Source organism: Thyridium curvatum (assembly GCF_004353045.1).
Source record: "Thyridium curvatum strain D216 chromosome Unknown NODE_105_length_127930_cov_85.615971, whole genome shotgun sequence".
Lineage (NCBI taxonomy): Eukaryota > Fungi > Ascomycota > Sordariomycetes > Thyridiales > Thyridiaceae > Thyridium > Thyridium curvatum.
The window spans coordinates 99,912-121,565 of NW_022156860.1; the positions used below are offsets into that span (position 1 = coordinate 99,912).

The 21,654-nt window shown below is 55.6% G+C and overlaps 5 protein-coding genes across 5 annotated transcripts; 2 read left to right on the forward strand and 3 right to left on the reverse strand.

Moving 5' to 3' along the window:
- Positions 1-106: 106 nt before the first annotated feature.
- Positions 107-2,828, reverse strand: E0L32_011408 (uncharacterized protein; the record flags this gene model as incomplete). The annotated part of the gene is made up of 4 exons (XM_031134134.1): positions 107-756; positions 856-2,499; positions 2,555-2,650; positions 2,708-2,828. The coding sequence occupies 4 exons, from the start codon at positions 2,826-2,828 to the stop codon at positions 107-109; spliced, it is 2,511 nt and encodes an 836-aa protein (XP_031000641.1).
- Positions 2,829-7,014: 4,186 nt separating this feature from the next.
- Positions 7,015-9,365, forward strand: E0L32_011409 (uncharacterized protein; the record flags this gene model as incomplete). Its single annotated transcript, XM_031134135.1, has 2 exons — positions 7,015-7,269; positions 7,323-9,365. The coding sequence occupies 2 exons, from the start codon at positions 7,015-7,017 to the stop codon at positions 9,363-9,365; spliced, it is 2,298 nt and encodes a 765-aa protein (XP_031000642.1).
- A 1,081-nt stretch (positions 9,366-10,446) lies between these two features.
- On the forward strand, positions 10,447-13,720 carry E0L32_011410 (uncharacterized protein; the record flags this gene model as incomplete). Its single annotated transcript, XM_031134136.1, has 3 exons — positions 10,447-10,463; positions 10,511-13,125; positions 13,200-13,720. The coding sequence occupies 3 exons, from the start codon at positions 10,447-10,449 to the stop codon at positions 13,718-13,720; spliced, it is 3,153 nt and encodes a 1,050-aa protein (XP_031000643.1).
- An 867-nt stretch (positions 13,721-14,587) lies between these two features.
- E0L32_011411 (uncharacterized protein) lies at positions 14,588-15,502 on the reverse strand (the record flags this gene model as incomplete). The annotated part of the gene is made up of 4 exons (XM_031134138.1): positions 14,588-14,826; positions 14,906-15,181; positions 15,266-15,389; positions 15,491-15,502. 4 exons carry the CDS (start codon positions 15,500-15,502, stop codon positions 14,588-14,590), a joined length of 651 nt encoding a protein of 216 aa, XP_031000644.1.
- Positions 15,503-19,428: 3,926 nt separating this feature from the next.
- E0L32_011412 (uncharacterized protein) lies at positions 19,429-21,580 on the reverse strand (the record flags this gene model as incomplete). Its single annotated transcript, XM_031134139.1, has 9 exons — positions 19,429-19,564; positions 19,613-19,832; positions 19,889-20,181; positions 20,239-20,256; positions 20,321-20,415; positions 20,495-20,539; positions 20,596-20,604; positions 20,687-20,958; positions 21,319-21,580. 9 exons carry the CDS (start codon positions 21,578-21,580, stop codon positions 19,429-19,431), a joined length of 1,350 nt encoding a protein of 449 aa, XP_031000645.1.
- Positions 21,581-21,654: the final 74 nt, after the last annotated feature.

Genomic DNA, 21,654 nt, shown 5'->3' on the forward strand with positions numbered 1-21,654 from the left:
CAAATCAAGATAATGCCAACATAATGGGCGTTACCTCACCAGCGAACAAACATTACAACTTGCGACTCAAATCAACTACTACCGACACCACCACCACCACCCCTTTTCACTTGTTCAAGTCCGTGCCGTCCCCGTCGTGTTCATAGAAGGCACTCTTCCGCCCAGGGACCTCCCCCCTGCCGCCCTGCGGTAGCGGTAGCGGCAGCGGCGGCGACGGCAGCGGCGAGCCCTGCCCCATGCTCGTCTCCGTGATCCGCCGCGCGCTCAGGTAGTCCTCGGCGTCGGCCGCCGGCGACGGGGGCGATATCCCGGGCGTCGTCGTCAGTGTGCCAAAGACGGACGACTGCTCCGGCTCGGGCGACACGGGCGCGCTCTGCAGGCCGCCGCCCCGCAGCGCCACCGACTCGACGGTCGTGTCGCTGACCTGCCGGAGGTGCTGGCGGTCGCCCTCGCTGACGCCGGACACGCCCGACGCGCCCCTGCCACCGGCGGCGCCCAGGGGCGGCGAGTCGGGCCGCGGGTCGCTGACGGTGCTCCCTCCTCCTCCCGCCACCGCGCCGCCCGCCGCCGCGGGCGGGTTCGCGCCGGTCGAGCGGCTGACGGTGCTGGCGTGGTCGGTCTGGGTCACGTTGGAGTACTGGGACGGGTTGTTGAGGCTGTTGCCGCCGCCGTGGGCGAAGTGGCTGTGCCGCTGGACGATCTCGGCCGGCGTCAGGCCCGTCTCTGAGAGCTCCGCTGGTAGGGGGGTCGATGTGTCTGTTCATGGCGTGTGTATGTCAGCAGATGTTCGCCCCCCCCTTTTTGTCTCGCTAAAGTAGTGAATACAAGTTTGGAGGGTGGGTTGACGACACTTACCGCCTAGCTCGGCGACCATTGAATCAGGCAGCTCACTCGGTTCCGAGTGGGGGGTCGGGCGGCCGTCCGGCGTGCTCATGCTCATGGGCGGAGTGTGAGGAGGGCCCCCCTCGTCAGAGGTGGTTGTGGTGGCTGCCTTCTCGGTGGGCTGCCCGCGGATCCACGAGATGATCCTGTTGCCGGGGTCTTCTGAGCCTCTCTCGCTCTGGTTCGGGTTCTTTTTGATAAGGTTGCGGCGCCTGTAGAGCAGTATGCCCACCGCAATGGCCGTGACCAGCATGAGGCCGCATATGACGCCCAGAAGAGGCGGTAGGAACTTGGGCACGCCTGAGCCGTTGTCCTTCTGGGGAAGGTTGGGATTGGTGGCGTTCTTGTCGGGACCAACAGATGGGTATGGATAGTAAGCCTTGATTTTCGAGTAGGGGTATGGCGAAGCGAACACCTTGGATAGATCGCCGTTTGTCCATCCCGAGGGCGTCGGCGTGGTCATGGTGGCGGCCCCCGTCTTTGAGCCCCCGATAACCTTGTATAACGCCTCTGGGACTTCATATTTGCTCCATGTGGCGGGATCGTAGGAGGTTTGCCACGAATTCGTGTTCAAGTTGAAGAATTGTATGATGCCACCATCGACACAGTTGCTGGTGGACTTGGACGGATAGCCGCCTACTACCATCAGTTGGTCCGGATAGGGCAGGAAACATTTGTGGCCGGCTCTCCCATGGCCTGGCTTGCCCTCGGAGATTCGTTTCCATACGAAACTTGGAAGAGAGAGGACCCAGACTTCGTCGCTGAAGGGGTCAGTCCCACTGATACCACTGTACCCCCCATACCAGTATATATTGAAGCTGGAGTTGTCTTGCGCCGGAGCTACGACGGCACAGCCCCTGGTAAGACCAGTGGATGGTCCGCCAGTCGTCTCTTGCTGATACCAGTTCTTGCTTGCTACGTCGTAGATGTCGATCGTCGACAAGAACTTGGGGCTCTCTGACTCGCTTCCCGTCTTGTTGGGCGACTTTGCGGATGTATCTAGGAAATCAGGGTAGACCACTCCGCCAATGGCAACGAGTATCCCCTGCTTTCCAACAGGGACCCATACGAGCTCAGGATTAGCTCGTCCTTGGACACCGCCCGTCAGTGTATCGTTTGTCCATCTTTCAAACCCCTGCCTGGTCATATCAAGGGTAATGAGGGTGTTGGACACGTTGGTAGCCGCCGGCCTGGCGCCCACGGTGAAGAACTCTTCAAACGTGGGAGAATGCATCCCCGAGAAGTACCACGCCTTGTTCTCGGACGGTGCATTTGCACCGGCTCCATACGCCAGATAGCGAGTTACGTTGGCAGTGAGAGATCGAAACAAGAAGCCAGGAGTGACGAGGTTGTCAACGCCATACGCAAAGGCCTCGTATTCGAGGATATCAGTACTAGGCCTTTGCTCAAAAGCATCGGTCTTCCTCGTAACACCCCCGTAGAGAAACCACTCGGCGTCATTGCCTAACATCGCGCCATCGAGATAGGTAGGGGCGATATTATTCCCTGCCCCGCCGCCGCCCGTCTTGGATAAGGTGTCCAGGATCGCGCTGATATTCTGCGTGGTGTTGAAAGGGTGGCTGAAGTTAAGCCGATACACTAAGCTCAGAGGATTCCCTATAGCGACATGTTCAGTTTATATACGAAGCGACAGATATTGTGCGTTACCAACCATCGTTCGTGGGCTGTCCATAAGAGCCGTCGATCATGCCAGGGCGCCACCAAAGCGCACCTCCGTCAATGTATAGTGTATCGCGCATTACCATGGCTATAACGATAAGCAAGCTGCCTAGATCGGTATTGTGGATGGAATTTCAAGACCAACCTCGTGGTTGCTCCCAATAGCACATTGTCGCGTTAACTTGATCTTTGATCCATCTTCCTTGTTGCGCCAATGCCGGCGCCACAATCGCCAATGCAGCGCCTGTCAACCACGAGTATTTCATGATGGAAACCAAAGGTTATGGTCATAAAGGCGCATTTAGATCCAGACCGGACTGACAGAGTCGGTCAAGTGACAGATTCTGTGGGTTTTCAAGCGTGTCGCTGGCTCGGCAGAGCTTTAACTTATATGCCGCCGGGCCTTTTCGATGCCAGATTCTAGAACATGGACTTGCTGTATGCCCCAAAAGCAGCTTCCATAGAGTGACCTTGAACAAATGACGAGAGGAAAAGAATGAATTGAAGGGCTGGCGACTGTAGGGCCCAAGGAGGATGAGGGAGTCAGGTATGGATGGCACAGGACCGTCTCAGCCTCATGTCGAGTCCTCGTTGGCGAGTATCGCGAAACGCTTCCTACAGCCAATGTGGCAAATGCTGGTCCAGGTGCTCGTTGAACAAAGACTCAGTCATGGGCGTCTCCAGCATTAGATCTAACAGAAGCGCAATGTTTGCAGGATTATCTGGGCAACTCCATCGGATGTCTTGCACATCTCTTTCATGAAAGGCCCTCCCCCAGATGCGTCCCCACCAATGTCAGCTTCTGTGCACTCAGTCAGCTATGGGTGCAAGAGATGGTGGCGAGGGTGTCCGATACCCATGGCTTGGCCTGGAATGCCTGCATTTGTGATTGGTCCCAAGAAGCCATGCAGACATACTGGTGGTCGGCGGAATACTGTCCATTGTGAGCCGAAGGGACCACAGAGCTTCGGAGCCAAGGTAACACTGACTGGGCTGACTGCTATCCTAGACCAGGCAACATCGCAGTAGAGAGCATTGTTTGCCTTTCCCACCCGCCTACCAAGGCAGTGCAGGCGACTTGATGACCATTCAATGCATCGACCCCGCTCCTCGAGGAGAGCAGCCTTCTCAGTCATCTTAGAGAGAGGTACAAGAGCTGCTTCTCCCTTTCTACGTAGCCTAACTTCCCACTGCGGGCAGCGAAGCGATGAGCACAAGCAGGCGATGATGGGATGTATCGGCAGGCTGCTGCACTTTTCTAATCAAACCAAAACAGGGAAGATACGGGGTTGTACGATCCTGAGTCGTGGGTGTAAAACATCTGCATCTCTGTGCGACCTTTTCCAAAACTCTTTGCTTGACGATCTCATGGACCGCTTGTCGCACTCTAGAGAGAAGAGGGAGAGCCGTCGAGATACTCCGGCGGTCATGCCATCAATGGCTGGCTGCATCTCAGAGAAGCACATCAATAGGGAAGGTACCTGGCCGATCGCAGGTCGCCATGCAACGGCAAAAAAGATGAGTGTTACGGTAACAGCGAGCCGACTCGAGGTGCAGCAAAAGCACATTGATGCGGGTGGAACGATGGGATGCTCGTATGGCCGGGGCAACGAGGGACGCACACATACGTACTGTGCAGCACACACACGCACGCAGCACTGCGCGAATAAGCATCAGCACCATTGACCACTAGGTCTGACATCGAGATTCGCGGGGACCTCCGGGTCGTGAGCACGTTGGCTTGCAGGATGCATGCTTTTTGTGCTGCAGACGGCAGGCCAACAAAGCAGCCAGGTGGAGTAGGTGTGGGCGGGCTTGCAACGCAACAAAGGCAGAGAAGCAGGGGAGAGCCTCGTCGCTTTTGAGCTTGGTGCTGGGGAGAACGGAGGAGAGGAAAAGGAAAGGGTAGGGACAGGCAGAAGGTCCTCTTCCCGGCCGGTGACCGCCTGTCTTCCTGCATGCAGCCCTTGCCGAGCCTAGGCGAAGACCTGGGAAGGCAACCCGCAAGCAGGTCGTGCTTGGGATGTAGAATTATCCATATTCGAACTCATCGTCTGTAGGACAACAGTGCATTTGTGCCTGAAATCGTGGTGCTAGGCAAGCAATTGCACTGACCAGGGCAGGTCAAGCCATCAAAGCCCCCTCTCCTCGGCCAGAGAGAGATTGATGAAGACGAAAGAAACGGTGGGAAGCGTGGAGAGAGCTGTGCGAGTGTGAGGCTGGCTTGGCTGGAGGCGGGCTCTCTCTCCAAGTACCGTTGCATCTCACCGTCAGGGATAGGCGTAGATTTCGCCCAACTGGTAACAGGCGGTGTCGCGCATCGACCAATCTGCTGATGACAGCATTCCGAGGTTGCGCGGGGCGGCGGATGCTTTTCTGCGAATGTTTGTGCCGTCCACGGGTCGAGCAGCAGATTCAATAGTGTGAAGGTAACACACCACGGGAGGCTGGGGTAGCACTCGCTCATCGAGCCGGATCAATCAACGCCCGCGATAGTCCAGCACATAGCATTGAGACTGGACAGTGGAGGAACATGGATGAAGATTCAACTTCGCCGTGGCGGTGGGCAGTTGCTGAATGTCCCCTCCCCACCTTGTCCACCGTTTCCAACGGACTCGTCCACTAACTTAGGTAACTGTAGGTACCTAGGTAGCTACATAGTAATCGCTCCAGTTCTTTCTCCTCTAGCGGCCGGGCCTAGACAAGTTGACAAGCTCACTAGAAACCTTTTTCCAACCACACCCACACCATCTTCTTCCGCCTGCAACATTGAACTCTCTCCTCTCCCATCGTTCACATCCCGGCCTGCGTTGGCTTTTGTCCCCGGGCCATCTTTTACGAGGGGCTAGGCCTCCGTATCGAGGTTTGCGTGGCCACCGTTACTAAGGACCCCTTGTTGTTGAGGACGAGAGAAGAGGGCCGTCAGCCGATGAGTCCCCGTCCGTCCTTTGTCTTCCATCTTGCCACACGGCCTCTCTCCTCTCCTCTCCTCTCTCTCTCTGATTGTGTGTGAGACCCCTCCGTGTCCACCGTCCTTCGTGTCTGTCGTGAGCATGCATGGGCTTTTCAAACGACGTCTCACGAGTGCTCATAGAAGCCATTGAGGCTTGGAACGGTTCACGCGGAAGGTCTATGGTCAACGTGCCGGAGCATGACTAGATCGAGGTGCAAAGTTGCACGTTGCCATCCGGGCATCACGTCTGCTCTTTTCTCTTCTGCTGCTGTCAGCACAATCCTTGCACTTCTCCACCGCTTACCATTCCGTTTGGTCAACGGTCTTCCACTCTCCATCCCCCACCTGCTCGATTCGGGCAGCTAATCCCTGCAGGCTGGGCCGTTTGTCAATACTTCGATAGCCAGGCTTGGCATGATCGGCTTGCTGGTCTCGACAAGCACAACCTCAAGGCCAAATCCGGCCGCAATGCACTGCGGTACCCCCCCCCCCCCCCCCCCCCCCCGGATCCGGCTGGGAGAGTCCTACATTTCCATCTTGCCGAGAGCGTCCGACAACAGCAGTACAAGTGACTGCTTGTTAGGTCATGTCTAATGCAGAAGTCACCTGTCTCAATGGCTAATAAAACATATGCAAGAGATATCCGGGCTGGTTGTATATGCCTCTCTCTACAGTAGTAGGAGGAGAGCAGGAGCTGTGCTGTGCTTTCACCAGATACCCTCGGCCTTGATTCTATCAATCAAGGCACTCCGGACCCAGCCGCAAGAAGCGGATGGACATGGACACGACAAGTGCAAGTCCTCGGGGCTTGCTGACGTTTTTGTCCTGATGGACAGCCAATGTGAATGCGTGCCGCCTCAGCCTCGGGCGGGGAAAAACCCAAGTGTGCTTCCTGTTTGCTTGCTCACTTTTCCAGTCACAACAAGTGACCATGCATCCAGCGGGTCAGCATGTACATATGCAGCATGGATCCGGGTCGTCCTGTAGTCGCACCAATATCGGCCTTGATTGGATCAGTCCTCGTCTTTCTGGTGCGGCATCGTATCCCCACACCTTCTTGTTCGCCGCCATGCGATGCGCGAATCCCGCCATCCCACGCGCGGACTCTTCTCTCGGGACATCCATGTACGCCATGGCCGACTGTCTGACAGGACGAAGCCGGCGATGCTACCGGGCATGGCCCAGTGTACCCTGGCTGGGCCGTAATATGGAGAGTTACCAATGTGGATCGTCGGCCGACGCACGCATACTATCAAGCTTACCTGTCACAGTCGCCTCGACAGCTCAGCTCCGAGCAATGATTTGTCCTCCTGGGCCCTGTCTCCTACTTATGATCGCCAGGCACAAGCTCTCCTTCCCGTAGATATGTTCCCAGCTCCCCCCTCCTCCCCTTCCTCTCTCCCACGGGTAGCCAAGCCACCTCACATTCGTTTTCTGGAATCAGGGAACTTCTCACTCGCTTCATCACGTGGCTTCACTCTTGAAGCACTACGAAGACAATGGCTCGAGTGCGCCTGTTTCTGGCTGTAGGGGCCCTGCTGCTCGGCAATGTCTGCGCGGCGGATGAGCAGCTCTACCCCCGAGGGAACCAGACCGAGTCGGCCAACAAGAATGCGCAGCCGCCCAAGGCCGAATGCGATTACTGTCCGCCTGATCCCTACTGCGAGGAAAACTGTGCGTGGAAAACGAAGACGACCACGACGACAGAGTACTGCACAGTGACAACTACGGAATACTGTACCGTCACTGAAACCGTAAGCAATAGTCTCCGGCAGCAAGAGAAGTTGACAGCCATTGACAGACTCAGGTCACCCACAACTATACTTCAGTCTCTACAAGCACCAAATATATCCATACGACTGACTATGTGCCCACGACAAAACGCACGACGGCGACAAAGACGACAACAGACTATGTGCCCACAACTTACTACTCTACGTCGGTGCTCACCACAAGCTATCCCGTGACAGTCATTAGTGACCACACCACCTCGTCCACCATCTATCGGACAGAGTACAGTACTTTGACCAACACCTATAGCACTATCGTTACTGCTCCTGGCCCGACGACCACTTTGCCCGGTACCACGGTGGTCGAGACTTCAGTGTTGACAACCAGTTACCCAGTCACCGTCATCAGCGACTCAACAATCTACACCACAGAGTACAGCACAATGACGAACAGCTACACGACGGTCGTGACGGCGCCCGGCCCTACGATCACGCAGCCAGGAACCACACGTATCGAGACGTCGATCTCGATCGTCCCGCCGGTGACAACGACTGTCACCGAAGCCGGGACCACCATTATCCGGACTCTTCCTGCGTCCACTATCACTGTGACTCGCACGATCACGGAGGAGCCGCGTACTGAGACTTTGACTACTTCAGTAATCAGCTCAGTCGTGGTCTGTCCGGCGCCAACCAACAGTCCCGGATTCAATCCCGTCTTTGATGTGAAATCGAACCTCACATGGGGCTGCCCTCCGGGTTATATCTGCAACCCGCCCAAACCACAGGGCTGCAATACTTGGGAAGGCCCTCCAGCGGACAATTATGTTTGCAATCCTGGCTGCTGCATGCCCGCCCCGGACTATGAGCTCGTCCTGTGGCCTCCGGGCGAGACAGGGCATTTCCCCCTGCCCCAAGGCTACTACCCTCTCCCGCCCCCAGCGTTTGGCCTCAGCTATGATATCTTTGAAGAAGAGGTCATAGTTGAGCGCATTGGTGACCGCCTCACCACGATCACGACTGGGAACTGGGCATCGCAGGCAACGTATTCCCACTGGCCATTAACGACATCGACATCGTCTTCGACATCAACAGTACCCTCGTATCCTACAAACTACGGGTCATATGGTTATAAGGTGCCACGCTCTCAATTGCGCAAGCGCGATGATACGATCGTGCCTGCTGTGTGTTTTGATATCTGCAATGATGCGTATATGGAGGCTTTGCGCCGTGGCAAGGTCCCTGAATTATGCAATAACGGCTCTGCCTTTTTGGAGTATCACGACAATTGCTTGAAGTGCCAGTCTGATAACAGTGATCCAACGAAATTGACCGACAAGAAGACTCTCCCAGAAGCGTTTGCTCAATATATCGGCTATTGTGAAGCTACGCCTCCCCAGTCGCAAGCAACATCCGCCACCACGCCTCAAGGCCAACAGAGCAGCGCACCGCCGGCTCAGACAACGCCGCAGGGGCAGCCAAGTACCGAGGGCAGTACGAGTTTGATTCCGCCGACTACTTCAAGCCCACCCAGCACCTCACCCCCAGCCTCGCCTTCGTCTACCACACAGCCTCCCTCACCCATACCGTCTACATCGGAACAATCTTCGCCTCCAGCCTCCAGCAGTCCCTCAGTCCCAACTGATACGACAACTCCAACCACTGCCACGACTAGTACTGGAGCAGGGTCGTCGACAACATCCACTGGGACGGGAGGTGGTTCCTCGACAAGTACTGGTACCACCTCTACCACAGAGACCACTCTGCCGGGTGAAAACAAGCCATCATCCACGACTGGTACTTCCGCAACTGAAAGCCCGCCCGGCACGACTACATCAGCTGCATCACCCATCGGAGGCCCAGGATCGTCGAATCAGACTTCTTCAGGGACATCGTCAGCCACCTCCTCAGGGCCAGGGTCAAGCTCTGGTTCTGGTACTGGTTCTGGTTCGGGGTCCACCGGCACGGGCGGTGCTTCCGGCATTGGAACTGGCACACATCCGCCAACCGGTACCACGTCGGGACCTGCTACACTCCCAACCGCCTTTGCGGTGCGCCTGCAGCCGTCCTCCGTGGCTGCAGCCTTTGTGTCTCTCACGCTCTCTCTTCTACTTCTATGAGCAAGGACCTGATGTCAGACTTCTACGAGAATGATCGTCCTTGTTTCAATCCTCCGCCCTCGCTCAGACAATTTTCTCCGCGGCTATCGCATAACTTCCGTGCATGGCCCTTTTGTCTCGGGGTTTGGCTGGGCGGACGTTGCAGTAGGCGGGAACTGCCTTTTTATTGACCTAGATACCCCTTTCGCTCCTTTCAGACGACAAGTCCACCGGCAGGCGTGGACTACTCCTTTTCTTGTCATTGTTCCGACCCGCAGTAAGTAAATATAGGGGCGTGCTGGTATTAATTTGAGGAAAAGGGAGGTGCTGGATGCGTAATTACTTCTTCGCTACATTCATGTCTAAATCTTAATATAGCCCACTCGAGGAGGCATGGGAGTTTGTTTGATATATTCCTCCTGGTTCGTTGATGCGCATCTGTGTGTGACTCTGTCGCTATGGGTTTTGGCCAATGCTCTCCAACCCAATCTCTTAGCATCATCATCTATTCCATTTATCCTAACAACAAACGATCTTCTATTTCATGTAATGATATAACGAGTGTTATGTCGGGAGTGTTTATACCTGCCTCGGAGATCGAACTATGCTCCATAATCCTCTTTGGTAGGTAATTTTCATCACGTAATGAGACGCCAGCCCGACGCCGAACAACGGCCGCTGCTTTGGCGCCGGCGCCGGCTCGTTCGGACCCCGGTCATCGGCCCACCGTAGCGGCTCTCCTGCAGACGTATGTATGTCCCTGCGTGCGTGCGGAGATTTTGAGGGGAATGCCAACTCATGGGATCGCGTGATTCTTCGTGCGGGGGAGGATGCCCGGTATTTACTTATTCTTCGCTCTGGATGTCACCGCTCCCTTGACTCGGCGGCTGCGGTTGGTTTGCACACTGAGACGATGAAGTTTGGTCAGCGATTCCATACGTTTGTGGTGCCGGGCTGGGAAGCTTATTACGTGGATTATGGCCGGTTCAAGGCTGCCATCAAGCAGCTGGGGTGTCGTGACGATGCGTCGGGACAAGGTACTGGATGTTCTACACACACCATGGCTTTGTTTTCATTACTCAGACACGCCTATTTTACTAACATGGAGAAGCGAACCTCGTCTCGGCAATAGAAATCAGCTTCGAAACTGTTGGCGAGTTTTATAGTCAACAACATGACTTGCTCGTCAAAGGAATTGGGGAATTCAAAGACGTTTATGGCCTCCCAACATCCCCACGGCACTACCAAGGAGTGGACCGCCGCGAACTCCGAGCTGTCCAGGCGTGGGCACAAGAGCTCGACACGAGCCGGCAGCAACTGGACTGGTTCTTGCGAGTGAACGACGAAGCTGCCCACAAGCTATGTCTGAAGCTCGACAGGCTGGATGGGAGTCTGCAATCCGCCGGCTTCGGTCTGAAGGCTCGATGGAGTGAGCTTCGGAACAGCTTGGGGGGGCTCTCTGACCAAAGAGCCCCGTTGGCAGAGACTCTGAACTATGTCAGAGCTGCGCTGCGGGAGTCTCCGGGGCACAGAACTGACGAGTGCTCTTTGCTTTTATCTCAGCTCGAAACTCGCTTCCCAGCCTTCTCGGCGATTGGCCGGTCGATGTATGAGGCCATCAGGTTGGATTCGACAGTAGCAGTCCAGGAATTGCTCAATTCGCCCACCGTAAGGGAACTTGACATGGACGGGGGCCTCAAAGTCATTTACAACCGTATCATTGAACTGGCGCTAATCTTCGACGCCACAAAAGTTCTGCGATTGTTGCTGACAAGGGAAGAGGTAGTCACCGGATCGCAGTTGGGAATCGATGACTTCCTTCGGTGGATCAAGATCGTCGGCCGCAAAGAGGCTGTCGCTGATACCGACCCAGAGAGGGCTGAGGCTGCTCGAAATCACGACGCAACAGCCACCGCATGCCTAGACCAGCTTCTAGAGGCCTTGAATTCCTCCGCCGAACACACAGCAGGGCTGGTTTCCAGCATAGACAATTTTGGGCGGAGCTCTGTCCACTACATGGCTAGATGCGGACATGTGGCTGCTTTCCGACGGGTCATCAACCTCACCCCTCAAAGGTTGCAAACAACGACGGGCCTAGTAAAAGCCCTTTTGGCTTGGGACGCGGTGGGACACACACCATTATCGTATGCGATCATCGCTGGCCATATGGACATCGTCGAGCTCATACTCGGTATTTTCGAGAAACATGCAAAGTCGCCACAAGTTTCGACGTCAGCAGACTTGATAGAGTCATTGACGGAGCACCTCCGCCTTGCAATAAGTCTCCAAAGAGACCAAGCCTTCCTGAGGCTACTGTCCAGCAAACTTGTCGATCTAGGAAAGCGCGGAAGTCTTGGGGACACGGCCCTTTTACTTGCCTGTCGGATGGCACGGGAGGACTATGTCAAGTCGATCCTGGCCGCCATGTCTGAAATGAAGAGGGATAGAAACATTGACGTGCCTGACAGCAGCAATGGATGGACAGCGTTGTTCGTTGCCGCAAGGACTGGCCATGTTGGGATAGTTAGACGGCTCCTGGACAGCGGCGCGGATTCATCGATCTTGGACAAACAGGGCTGGACTGCTCGGGAACATGCTGCCCTGAAGGGCTACTTACACGTGGCAGAGCTGTTGAACGTTGAGGGACCTCTCGACATAAACGATGGACCAGCAAAGGCGGGATGTTATCGCCTCCGGGATGCCAGCAGAGAGCCACTGTCAAGCCGTTGTCTTGTTCTGATCAATCTTGGCGCCACTCGAAGAGGGTGGGATGTCACAGCAGTTGATCTAGACAGGACCTCTTCGGATATCTCTGTCGGACACAACAGGGGCAAGTATACTCTGGATGTCTCTGTTTTTGGTGCTGTGGGAGGAAGCCAGCGTGTCAAACTCCCGATTTTACACGACACGATCGACGAACCGTTCGAATTCTCCGTGGAGGAGCCCGAATCATCGCCGCTTCGAGTCACCTTCAAGGTCTTCAAAGATGAGACTCGGGAAGAGAGACCCGGACCGATCTGCAGCGGCACCTGCCTCCTGGAGGACCCGAACCTACGCTTCGGAGAGAAGCGGCAGAGCATGATCAGGATGCATACGGTGCCCATGCTGGCCCACGACGACAGCAGCAACATGCTCGGCACGGTGACGTTCACGTACACAATCGCCCGGCCCTACGCCGAGACAGCCATCCCGCCACCTATGGGCCTCACCCTGAGGAGAGGAGACGGCCCGATGCGGCTCATGGGCCACCGGGGCCTCGGGATGAACATCCAGGCCGGGGGTTACCTCCAGCTCGGCGAGAACACGGTCCAGTCCTTCCTGTCGGCCGCGCAGCTCGGGGCCTGGGGCGTCGAGTTCGACGTCCAGGTCACCAGGGACCACGAGGCCGTCGTCTACCACGACTACTCGCTCAGCGAGACCGGGACCGACATCCCCGTCCACGACCTGTCGCTCGCGCAGTTCACCTACGCGAGCAAGATGCAGTCGCCGGACGGCGATGCAGACCCCCGCGGCAGCGGTGCCGGGGACGCAGGCGGCAGCGAGGACGTCGTCGTCTCGGAAGCGAACGGCGGCATCGTGCGCACCAAGCCCCGGTCCTGGTCCGTGGCGAAGGAGCACGAGGCGAGCGTGCACGCGCGCAACAGGATGAGGCACACAATCGGCTTCAAGAACAAGGGGTTCGTGTCCAACACCCGGGACGGCTTCATCCAGGAGTCCTTCACCACGCTCGACGAGCTGCTCGTCAAGCTGCCCCCGTCTGTAGCCTTTGACATCGAGTTCAGTAAGAATGAATAGCCACAGACCCCTTCCCCGAGATAAGACGTCCAGCTTTCTCATCCCAACATACAAAAACAGAATACCCGCGCCTCCACGAGGCCCTGAGCGCCAACCTCTCCCCGATAGCCATCGAGCTCAACGCCTTCGTCGACACGGCCCTGTCCCGCATCTTCCGCTCCCACCCCGCCTCCTCCTCCTCCTCCTCCTCCTCCTCTAGCAGCGACGAGCCCCGCCGCCGGCGGCGGCCCATCTTCCTCTCCTCCTTCACGCCCGAGGTCTGCATCCTCCTCGCCGCCAAGCAGTCCGCCTACCCGGTCCTCTTCATCACCAGCGCCGGCAAGCTGCCCGCCGCCGACGCCGAGGTCCGCGCCGCGAGCCCGCAGGCCGCCGTGCGGTTCGCCCGCCGGTGGGGGCTCGCGGGCGTCGTCTTCCTGGCCGACGCGCTGCTGCTCTGCCCGCGGCTCGTGCGGTACGTGCAGGGCGCCGGGCTCGTGTGCGCCTCGTACGGCCAGCTCAACAATGTGCCCGAGAACGTCAAGGTAGGCGAGTCTGCGTGGGAGAGCCCGTGGGGGGGATCGTCTTCTCGCCTACTCGTCTAGAAATTTGAACCCTTTTGCATCATATACTGACTGACCGGCCTTCTTTCATCTAGGCTCAAGACGAAGCCGGCCTGGATATCATTATAGGTGATAGAATAGGCCTGATTGCCAGCGCCTTGGGACAGCTGCCAAACTGATACCCACGACCAAACAATGATCTGCAGGAGGGCTGTCGGTTCACTGCATCTCCTCGTTGATAGGCATCCAGGGTATGCCTATGTGAGGGAAGCGTCCAAAGCATTCTTGATAACCACTCCATTTGTTAGACTGGACTCTAGGATGAGAAAGCTTAGGGTTTGGACCGAAAGGAACTCACATATTCTAGCCAGCATTTCCGAGGTGTCGGAACTTGCACGGAGAGACCGAGTCACCGAATCAACAAGAGAAGGGGGGGGCCAGATATTCACACGAAAAAAGAATAAAGGATTAGTTCAAATAACGTCCTTCTAACAGGGTGATCAACCCAGCCGAGTTGACGCGAGCTCTGGACAAGGATGGATATTCATAATCCTAGACAGAGACAGACAGACAGACAGACAAAAGAGAATCAACAAGAAAAAAAAGGCTGTGTCTGCCGTGTGATGCCAATGGCCAAGACCTGTGAATCGCAGCACCCTCACGCCGCATCACATATCTTGCAGCCACTAGACTGGAAAAGTTTCGACTCCAGGACCCATGCAAAAAAGATGTTTCCACCTCCTAGCCTCCTCCTCGATCCTGAGCACCACACATTTTGCTCGGCTGCTGGCACTACTTCCTCCGCACAATGCTCATAGTCGCCTTTTGCACCGCACCACTTTTCGTAGCCGCTCATCCTCCCCAAAACAGCCTTGTCCTCCTCCTCGCACCCATGTGTCGCTCCATGCTTTACATGATGACGCACTTGGAGCAGCAGCCAGCCTCGGTGTCGTTGTCGCTGACCTCCATCTTGTTGACGGGGCCGCCGTTGTTGGACACGCCGCTGCCGGTTGAGTAGCCCTGCATCTCGCGGTTGTACCTTCGGATCTCGCGGACGATATCGTAGAAAGCCTTGTCGACGTTGATGCGCGACTTGGCCGAAGTCTCAATGAACTTGCAGCCGAATGATTTCGCCAGCTGCTCACCCTCTGTGGTGCGATTTGGTCAGTACGAGGAACTCGATGCGCATGGGATGGATGAGAAGTCAAGGAAATCGGTTCAACGTACCAGCTCTGGTGACCTCCCGCTCGCTCTCAAGATCGCACTTGTTGCCGACCACAACCATGGGGAAGTAGTCCTTGTCCTTGACTCTCAGGATCTGTTGCTGGAAGGTGGTGATCTCCTCAAAGCTCTGTCGTGACGTGATGGAGTAGACTAGCAGGAAACCCTCGCCCGTTCGCATGTACTGCTCGCGCATCGCCGAGTACTCCTCCTGGCCGGCGGTGTCGAGCACATCGAGAAGGGCGACCTCGTCGTCGATAACGCACTGCTTGCGGTACGAGTCTGGACGCACAAATCAATTAGAGCTGTTGTCAGGGGGGAGGCGCAGGAGCGACACAAGCGCAAGAAAGGTCAGGTAAGACGCACCCTCAATGGTAGGATCATATTCGTCGACGAAGTGGCTCTGGATTAATTGAATGGTCAAGCACGATTTACCGACGCCACCTCCACCGACGACCACCAGTTTGTACTCTCGCAGGAACTGTTGTGCCTGCAGGTCAGCGGCCGGGAGGGTGAGAATAAGCAATTGAACACACAAAACGAGTCGAGGATTGGGGCCGATGGGGGAGGCAAGTCGCATGCCAAGCGTACCTTTGAAGCCATCGTGCTGATGATTTGTGGCTGCTGCTGAACAACCGACGGACAAGCAGAACAAGGGGGGGAGGGACCGAACACGCTTCGAGCGGAGGCTCAGGGTCGTCGTTGTGTCGCCTGGAGAAAAAGCGAAGCTGCTGCTTTGCTGAGATCTCGACCGCAGTCTTGGTAGGATTGATGCGGGATTGTCAGAGGGGAGGGGATGGAGGGCAAAGCGGTGATCGGAAAGTAATTATCGTCGGTACAAAGGTGGTGGTGGTGGTGGTTTGGTCGTGGGCGAGTAGGTAGAGAGAGAGAGAGAGACACGCCGAAGTGAACGGGAAGTGAAAGAACGATAAGCAGTGGTTGAGGATCTTTTTGCTGGATACCCGGTGAGGTACCTCCTGTCACTCCTGGGTTAGGCCTAGGTCGGGAGTAGAGGCAAGGTATGGAGAAGGTTCTGATTCCGACGGGGTGATGAACTGGGATGGACTGGGATTTGAGAATGGGAAGAAGCGAGCGCAAGCAGCAGAAGCAGCAGCAGCAGCACAGGCGGCGATCCTCTAGTTTGGACTTGGTCTGTTCTCCCTGTCACTTTTTTGTCCCTTCTCCTTCTTCTTCTTCCTCTCTCCTCTCTTTCTGCCGCATCCGTTTTAGCTCCCCTCTTGCTCAGGAGGGTAGTGGAGGGCCAAAACAACTGCTTGCTGGTGTGGAGAAAATTGCCGGGTCCGGGCGGCGGGCCTTCTCCAGTTCTGGCGTGGCCTTCCCTCTCTTCTAGGCCCCTTCAGGCATTGCTAAATCACCTAGGGTCGCTAAGTCACTTTCCGGTCTCTGTGGTAGCGATCAGTGGAATTTCGTCGTCCCCCTTGTCCATGGTGGGGAAAACATGCAAGAAGAGCAGCAGCACCACCCACCACCACCGCAGGATAGGTAGCACATCTCAGCATGTGTACATAACTACATCTACAGGGACGCTGGGACTCGTCTGTGGAAAGGCGAGCTGAAGGTGTGCGCGCTTACTGTATGTATGGACTTACTTAATACCCTTAGCAAAGGCGCAATAGACTGCCTCCTCTTCCCGTGAGAGATGACAATGACAGCCTACCTTATTTATGGTGGTGCTGCTTGCTTGCCTCCTTGGTTGACAGCCAATCTATCTACCTAGGTACCCTGTTCTTTGTTCCTCTAGTTACTTGTACTTGAGACGCAACCGGCGAGAAAGAATGCACACCGCTCGACTCTTATTCTGCAGGCTACTTGTGCATAAACTGCTGTCTGTGACTGTTGTCGAGGTGCTCATTTAGAGTTGAAAGTACATACCGACACGAGGTACTGAGCACTCACCCGCCTGCATGTGTTTCAGGCCGGTACCCTGGGACATTCTCGGCCGGACCCGACAGACTCTGAGGTACCAGGCTCTTGGTTTCCAAAGCTAATCGAGAGAAAAGTAATTACATGTGGAAGAAAGGCTTGACAAAGTCGCCATATCTCTCGGCTTGGTTGGTGGCGTTGGTCAAAACATGACATACATACAACCGCCATGGCAAGCCTGCAATCTACCCAAGGGCCCTACGCTACAATGCCTGTCCCTGTCTCCCACCAACGCTACAATACATCTTATTAAACCCTGACCTGATGTATTGTATGTATGTCCGTCCAGGTCTCCTGACTTGGCGCTTCTGGGCAACACAACGGTTATTTATTCAGCTCGACGCAAAGGAACGATAATACGGAAGCTGACGACGGAAGAAGCCCCTTATCGGCTCGGAAGAAGGTCCTAGTAAGGCACGAATGCATGTGGGTGTGCAATGTACACATGTCTGCCCTGAAATACAAGTCCGCATGCCGTGTCCTCCATGCCAGGTACGAGTCAACGAGCAGCACCTGACGGCATGTTTGTCCATACGTAGGTAGGACGGGATGTAAAAGGACATGTGCACAAGATTATGATCCTCCATCTCGACGTCTGAAGCAGGTAGTTGCTCCGTAGAAGACCGCAGAGTCCGTCGATACGAGAACTGAGAGCTGTTCAATGAAACGGAACCACCTAAGCGCGCAAAATGCGTGATCCGTTTGCCCACAACCCCTATTAAACTATGGAGCACCATTCACATCAGGCGACATTGGCCCAAGATCTCTACTCCGTAATTTGATCATCGGCCAAGCGCCTGGGTTGTGGTTATCGACTCCGTCGTGATGGCACTTGGCATCCTTCTGTTGAACTACTTGGAATTGGACACTGCAAGCTTGCTGCCATCGGTCTTGCAGCTGGCCGACGATATTCCTACTTGTACCTACCTACATAACCAACCTACAGCCCTTGTTTCCGCTCCTCTTGCCCGGTTTCATCCTCCAGATGGGCGATCCCACTACCTCATGGCCACCGGCAAGTCTCTTAGCAGGTTGCAATGCCCGTTGAAGTTGCATTTCTGCGACGCCGCTCAGCAGCCAGCCAGCCCAGAGCGGAGCTCAACCTCTAACGAATCCCGGGGGAAGCTCAAGCCTTCTGTGGATCCCCTGCCGGTACAGGTACAATGGTTGTAGCTCATGCATCTGGTCGTGTCAGTGTTTTATCTTTGCCAGGTGGTTCCCTGCAAGCGGGCGAGAACTGCTCTGGCACCTGCATCAATGACGGCAATGCGCTGGGATGCACCATCGAGCTACGTACAAGTACAATGCACCGCTGCTCCCGGATCGACATGGAACCTTTTCGGCAGCCGTCCGTCTGGTCTCGACACCGGATAGGCTCACACAGTCCCGCGACTCTTTCTTTGCCTGTTTGAGCAGATAGAGGGGGGGGAGAGGAAAAAGGCCGCGCCGACAATACAAGCACAAAAAGAAGGCCCGGCGATGGCGGCAAAACGGGCAGCGACTCCCCGTGATTGGCTGTGTGCTTCACCATTGATGGGCATTGGTCCGTCATGTGAGAGAGGGTGAGCGTGTGCACGTAGTATGTTGCACTCAGACCCAGGCCAACCACACACCTTGATGTCGCAAGCGATCATGGAGCAATTGCTCGAACAGGCAACGAGTGACTGCAAGAATGGCACTTAGCAGATAGGTGGTGGCAGATGGGACGGAAATGAAGCAAAGAAGCGAACCTGGGAGGGTGTACTCTTGTTTCGAGCCGACGGGGGCCACAACTAGTAATCTCGCCCAGGTATTCTTCAACTTATTACGAAGCAGGCCAATTGAAGAAACATGGCCAGCAACCGCAGGGTAGTGCGTCGCGCGCGCTTCGCTGCCTTTCTCAGTACTGTTTCATGGAAACCCCTGGCGCGAAACAGCATTCAATAGCAGGGCTTGATACGAGTAGATGGGCTGGTCTTGCTTAACTAAAGGGACCTCTCTATCAAAAAGATACCGACGCTGCCGATACGTAGGAACCCAGCAATTCCTAGATTGCTTGCCTTTGCATAAGGGGATCCTCATCTTCGGTAGCCACGGAGCATGGGAGGATCTCTTCCAGAAGAATTCGATGCAACTCGGATCTACTGCAATCTCGCCTACTGAGAAACGAGGTTGATGTTGGTCTTGGTCAACGACGGGCGATCAAGGTGCCTATCCTGGCCTAGAAAGATAGATTTCCCCACAGGTAGGGGTTCTCTTCTTTTCTTCTATCCCGAAGTTCCATCGCGTGCACAAAGCCAACGGGCAATAAGAATGACCCTTAGCCCACGTGGGTCAGATCACTTGCACACATCTAGACTCGACACGATCTTATGAAACGACGACACTTCTCTAGTACATTCGATCAAGCTTCTCTACCGTCCACCCCCGCGCTCCAGTTTCACAGACAGCATGCGCTGAACCAATTGTGACGATTTGCATAGCGGAGTCTCCGAGACGAAGCTCCAGCTTGACAAGCCAAGCCTTGTGCACAGTGGGGGTCGCCATATTCTGCTGACTAGGTAGTTATGAGACGCCCCCGTGGACATCGCGCCATGATCGTCCTGCTAGGATTGCTCCGAGGGCTCATCATCCTCTCCTTCAACCAGGATCCTCTTTCCCTGCACGTTCTCGACAACCTCGGGCACCAAGCTCTCGAGGAATGCTTGATCTCTGTCGAGGAGGACCGGGCATGTGTCAGCTCTGGGATCCTAGGGTAAGGGCCGCATGGAGTGCACGATGCCCACTCACCTTCCGACCAACGTCACGGTGTTGGTCTTCTTTTCCCATCTTGGATAGCTCCCCACCTTGACACCTTTGGACTCGACCCTAGAGGCTAGATCCGTCAGATATGCCGCGACGGCGCTCTCCGCCATCGGTGTCGAGACCAGGATACGGCAGATGCCCTTGCCCTCCGGGTCCGTGAGCCGCGGGACGATACTCGGCTTGAGTGCATCCAGAAGGGCCTCAACTATAAAGAAATCAGCTACAAATGAAGAAAGAGTCCTGAAACATGGCAAAGCCTACACAGTCGAGGGATGCCGGGAAGAATGTGGACATTGCCGTTGACGACTGCCACGGGAACCCACAGCTCGTCTCGTGGGAACAGGAACTGCTTCTTGAGATCTCTAGACTCATCCGTTGGCAGCTCAACCATCCTCAACTTGGCCCTCCTTGCAGGCGTGTCTTCGTCCCAGCTGAAGTTGGGCTGCGAGGAGTGAGGTCTTGACAGCCGCTTCATGCGCTCATAGGCTTCGTCGTACAGCTTCAGGGGAAGCCCAAAAGCTTTCGCGATGGATTGATAGGTAATGTCGTCGTGCCTGCTTGTCATTAGAGATGTTCATTGGATATGGCGTACCGTAGATGGCAATCCTTACGTGGGTCCAATGCCACCACTGAGAGCATGAGGTTAGATCCGGGATTTCATAGATAGAAAGCGTACTGTGGCAACATTCTCACCTGGTGACAATAAAGTCGTAGCGATCACTCATTCTACGGACGGCTTCTATGATCTCACTCTCATCATCTTCGATAACTTCGACTCTCTTGAGTTGCTATTACCAACGGCATGGTCAACAGTCAATTCCGGGTTGAACACGGTGGGGGACGAGCAAGTCAAGACTCGCAACTTACAATGCCTAAAGAGAAGCACCATTTTGCCATGTACGCAGAATTGGTCTATGCAAACAGGTCAGCCTGCCAACCTCGCGATGCTTTGGAATAGAGTCACTGACGTCAACCGTCTGTTGTAGGCCGGATAAGTTTATACATTAGCGCGGAATTCTTCTTGCCGAGAGAGAGGGAGAAAGGGGGAAGAGGCAATACCTTGCCGCCCAAGACCTCATCGCCAATGATCAGGCACGCGGCCGTGTGTATGGCGCGCGTGTTGCGCTCTTCCGCCGACGCCGACGACGCCATGATGCCGCTCCTTGCCAAGCCTGCGGTCGAAGCCGCTGCCGAAGTATGGGTGAAGTTGGGGACGGGTCGGGACAGGTGGCGGGCGAGCTGGGAGAGCCGTGCAAACATTTGTTCTTTCGAACCTGCTGCTCTCTCTCTTTCTCTCGTCTCAAGGGGGGCCAGACACACACGGATCCCCTCTGACAAGTTGTGTCAAAGTTTGCGTAGTTTTCTCGGATTGTAGGTTGAGTAGACTTGGGAAAGGAGTTCCCTTTTTGACTCTCCAACGATTCACGGCTTCGATGGATTGCACTGCTCGATCGGTCTTGAGATCGGCGCTGCAGGTGGATCCAGTGCATTCCGTAGGAGGACTAGAGGCGGGATGGACCTGGAGCTCGGCATGGCATGGCGGGGTGATCAGACGCAACAAGCTCAGCTTGCTACGCTTATCTGTCCGGCTACTTGCATCACTACGTAATCCTCACACAGCCGCGTGTTGAAAAAGAGACCTGGATTGTTTCCTCTATCTGCTCAGCCTCGTCGTCAACTCCAGTACGTACCTAAAGCAGCATTAGCTCCAGCAAAGCAGTCAGTCAGAATGGTGCGCAGACCCCTCCTCACTGCTCCAGAGCAAAGCATCGCCAGGAACGAGTCCACGGTAGCTGACCTCTCCCCTCTTAGAGCTCCGAAGCCAGGCTGTACACCTTCTCCCAGGAGACCAAGGACCACCTGCGCAAGTTCCGTCTCGGGACTTCTAGGGCAAACAACCCGCAAGCTGTCATATGTATGTACTCCCCTAGTCCCGGTGTGTGGGGTGGCCATGCTGCCCGAGCTCCGGTCGGGACTGTGTCGCCACGCTTTTGTTTCTGTACCGACTGACCTCCCCTTCTTTCGCG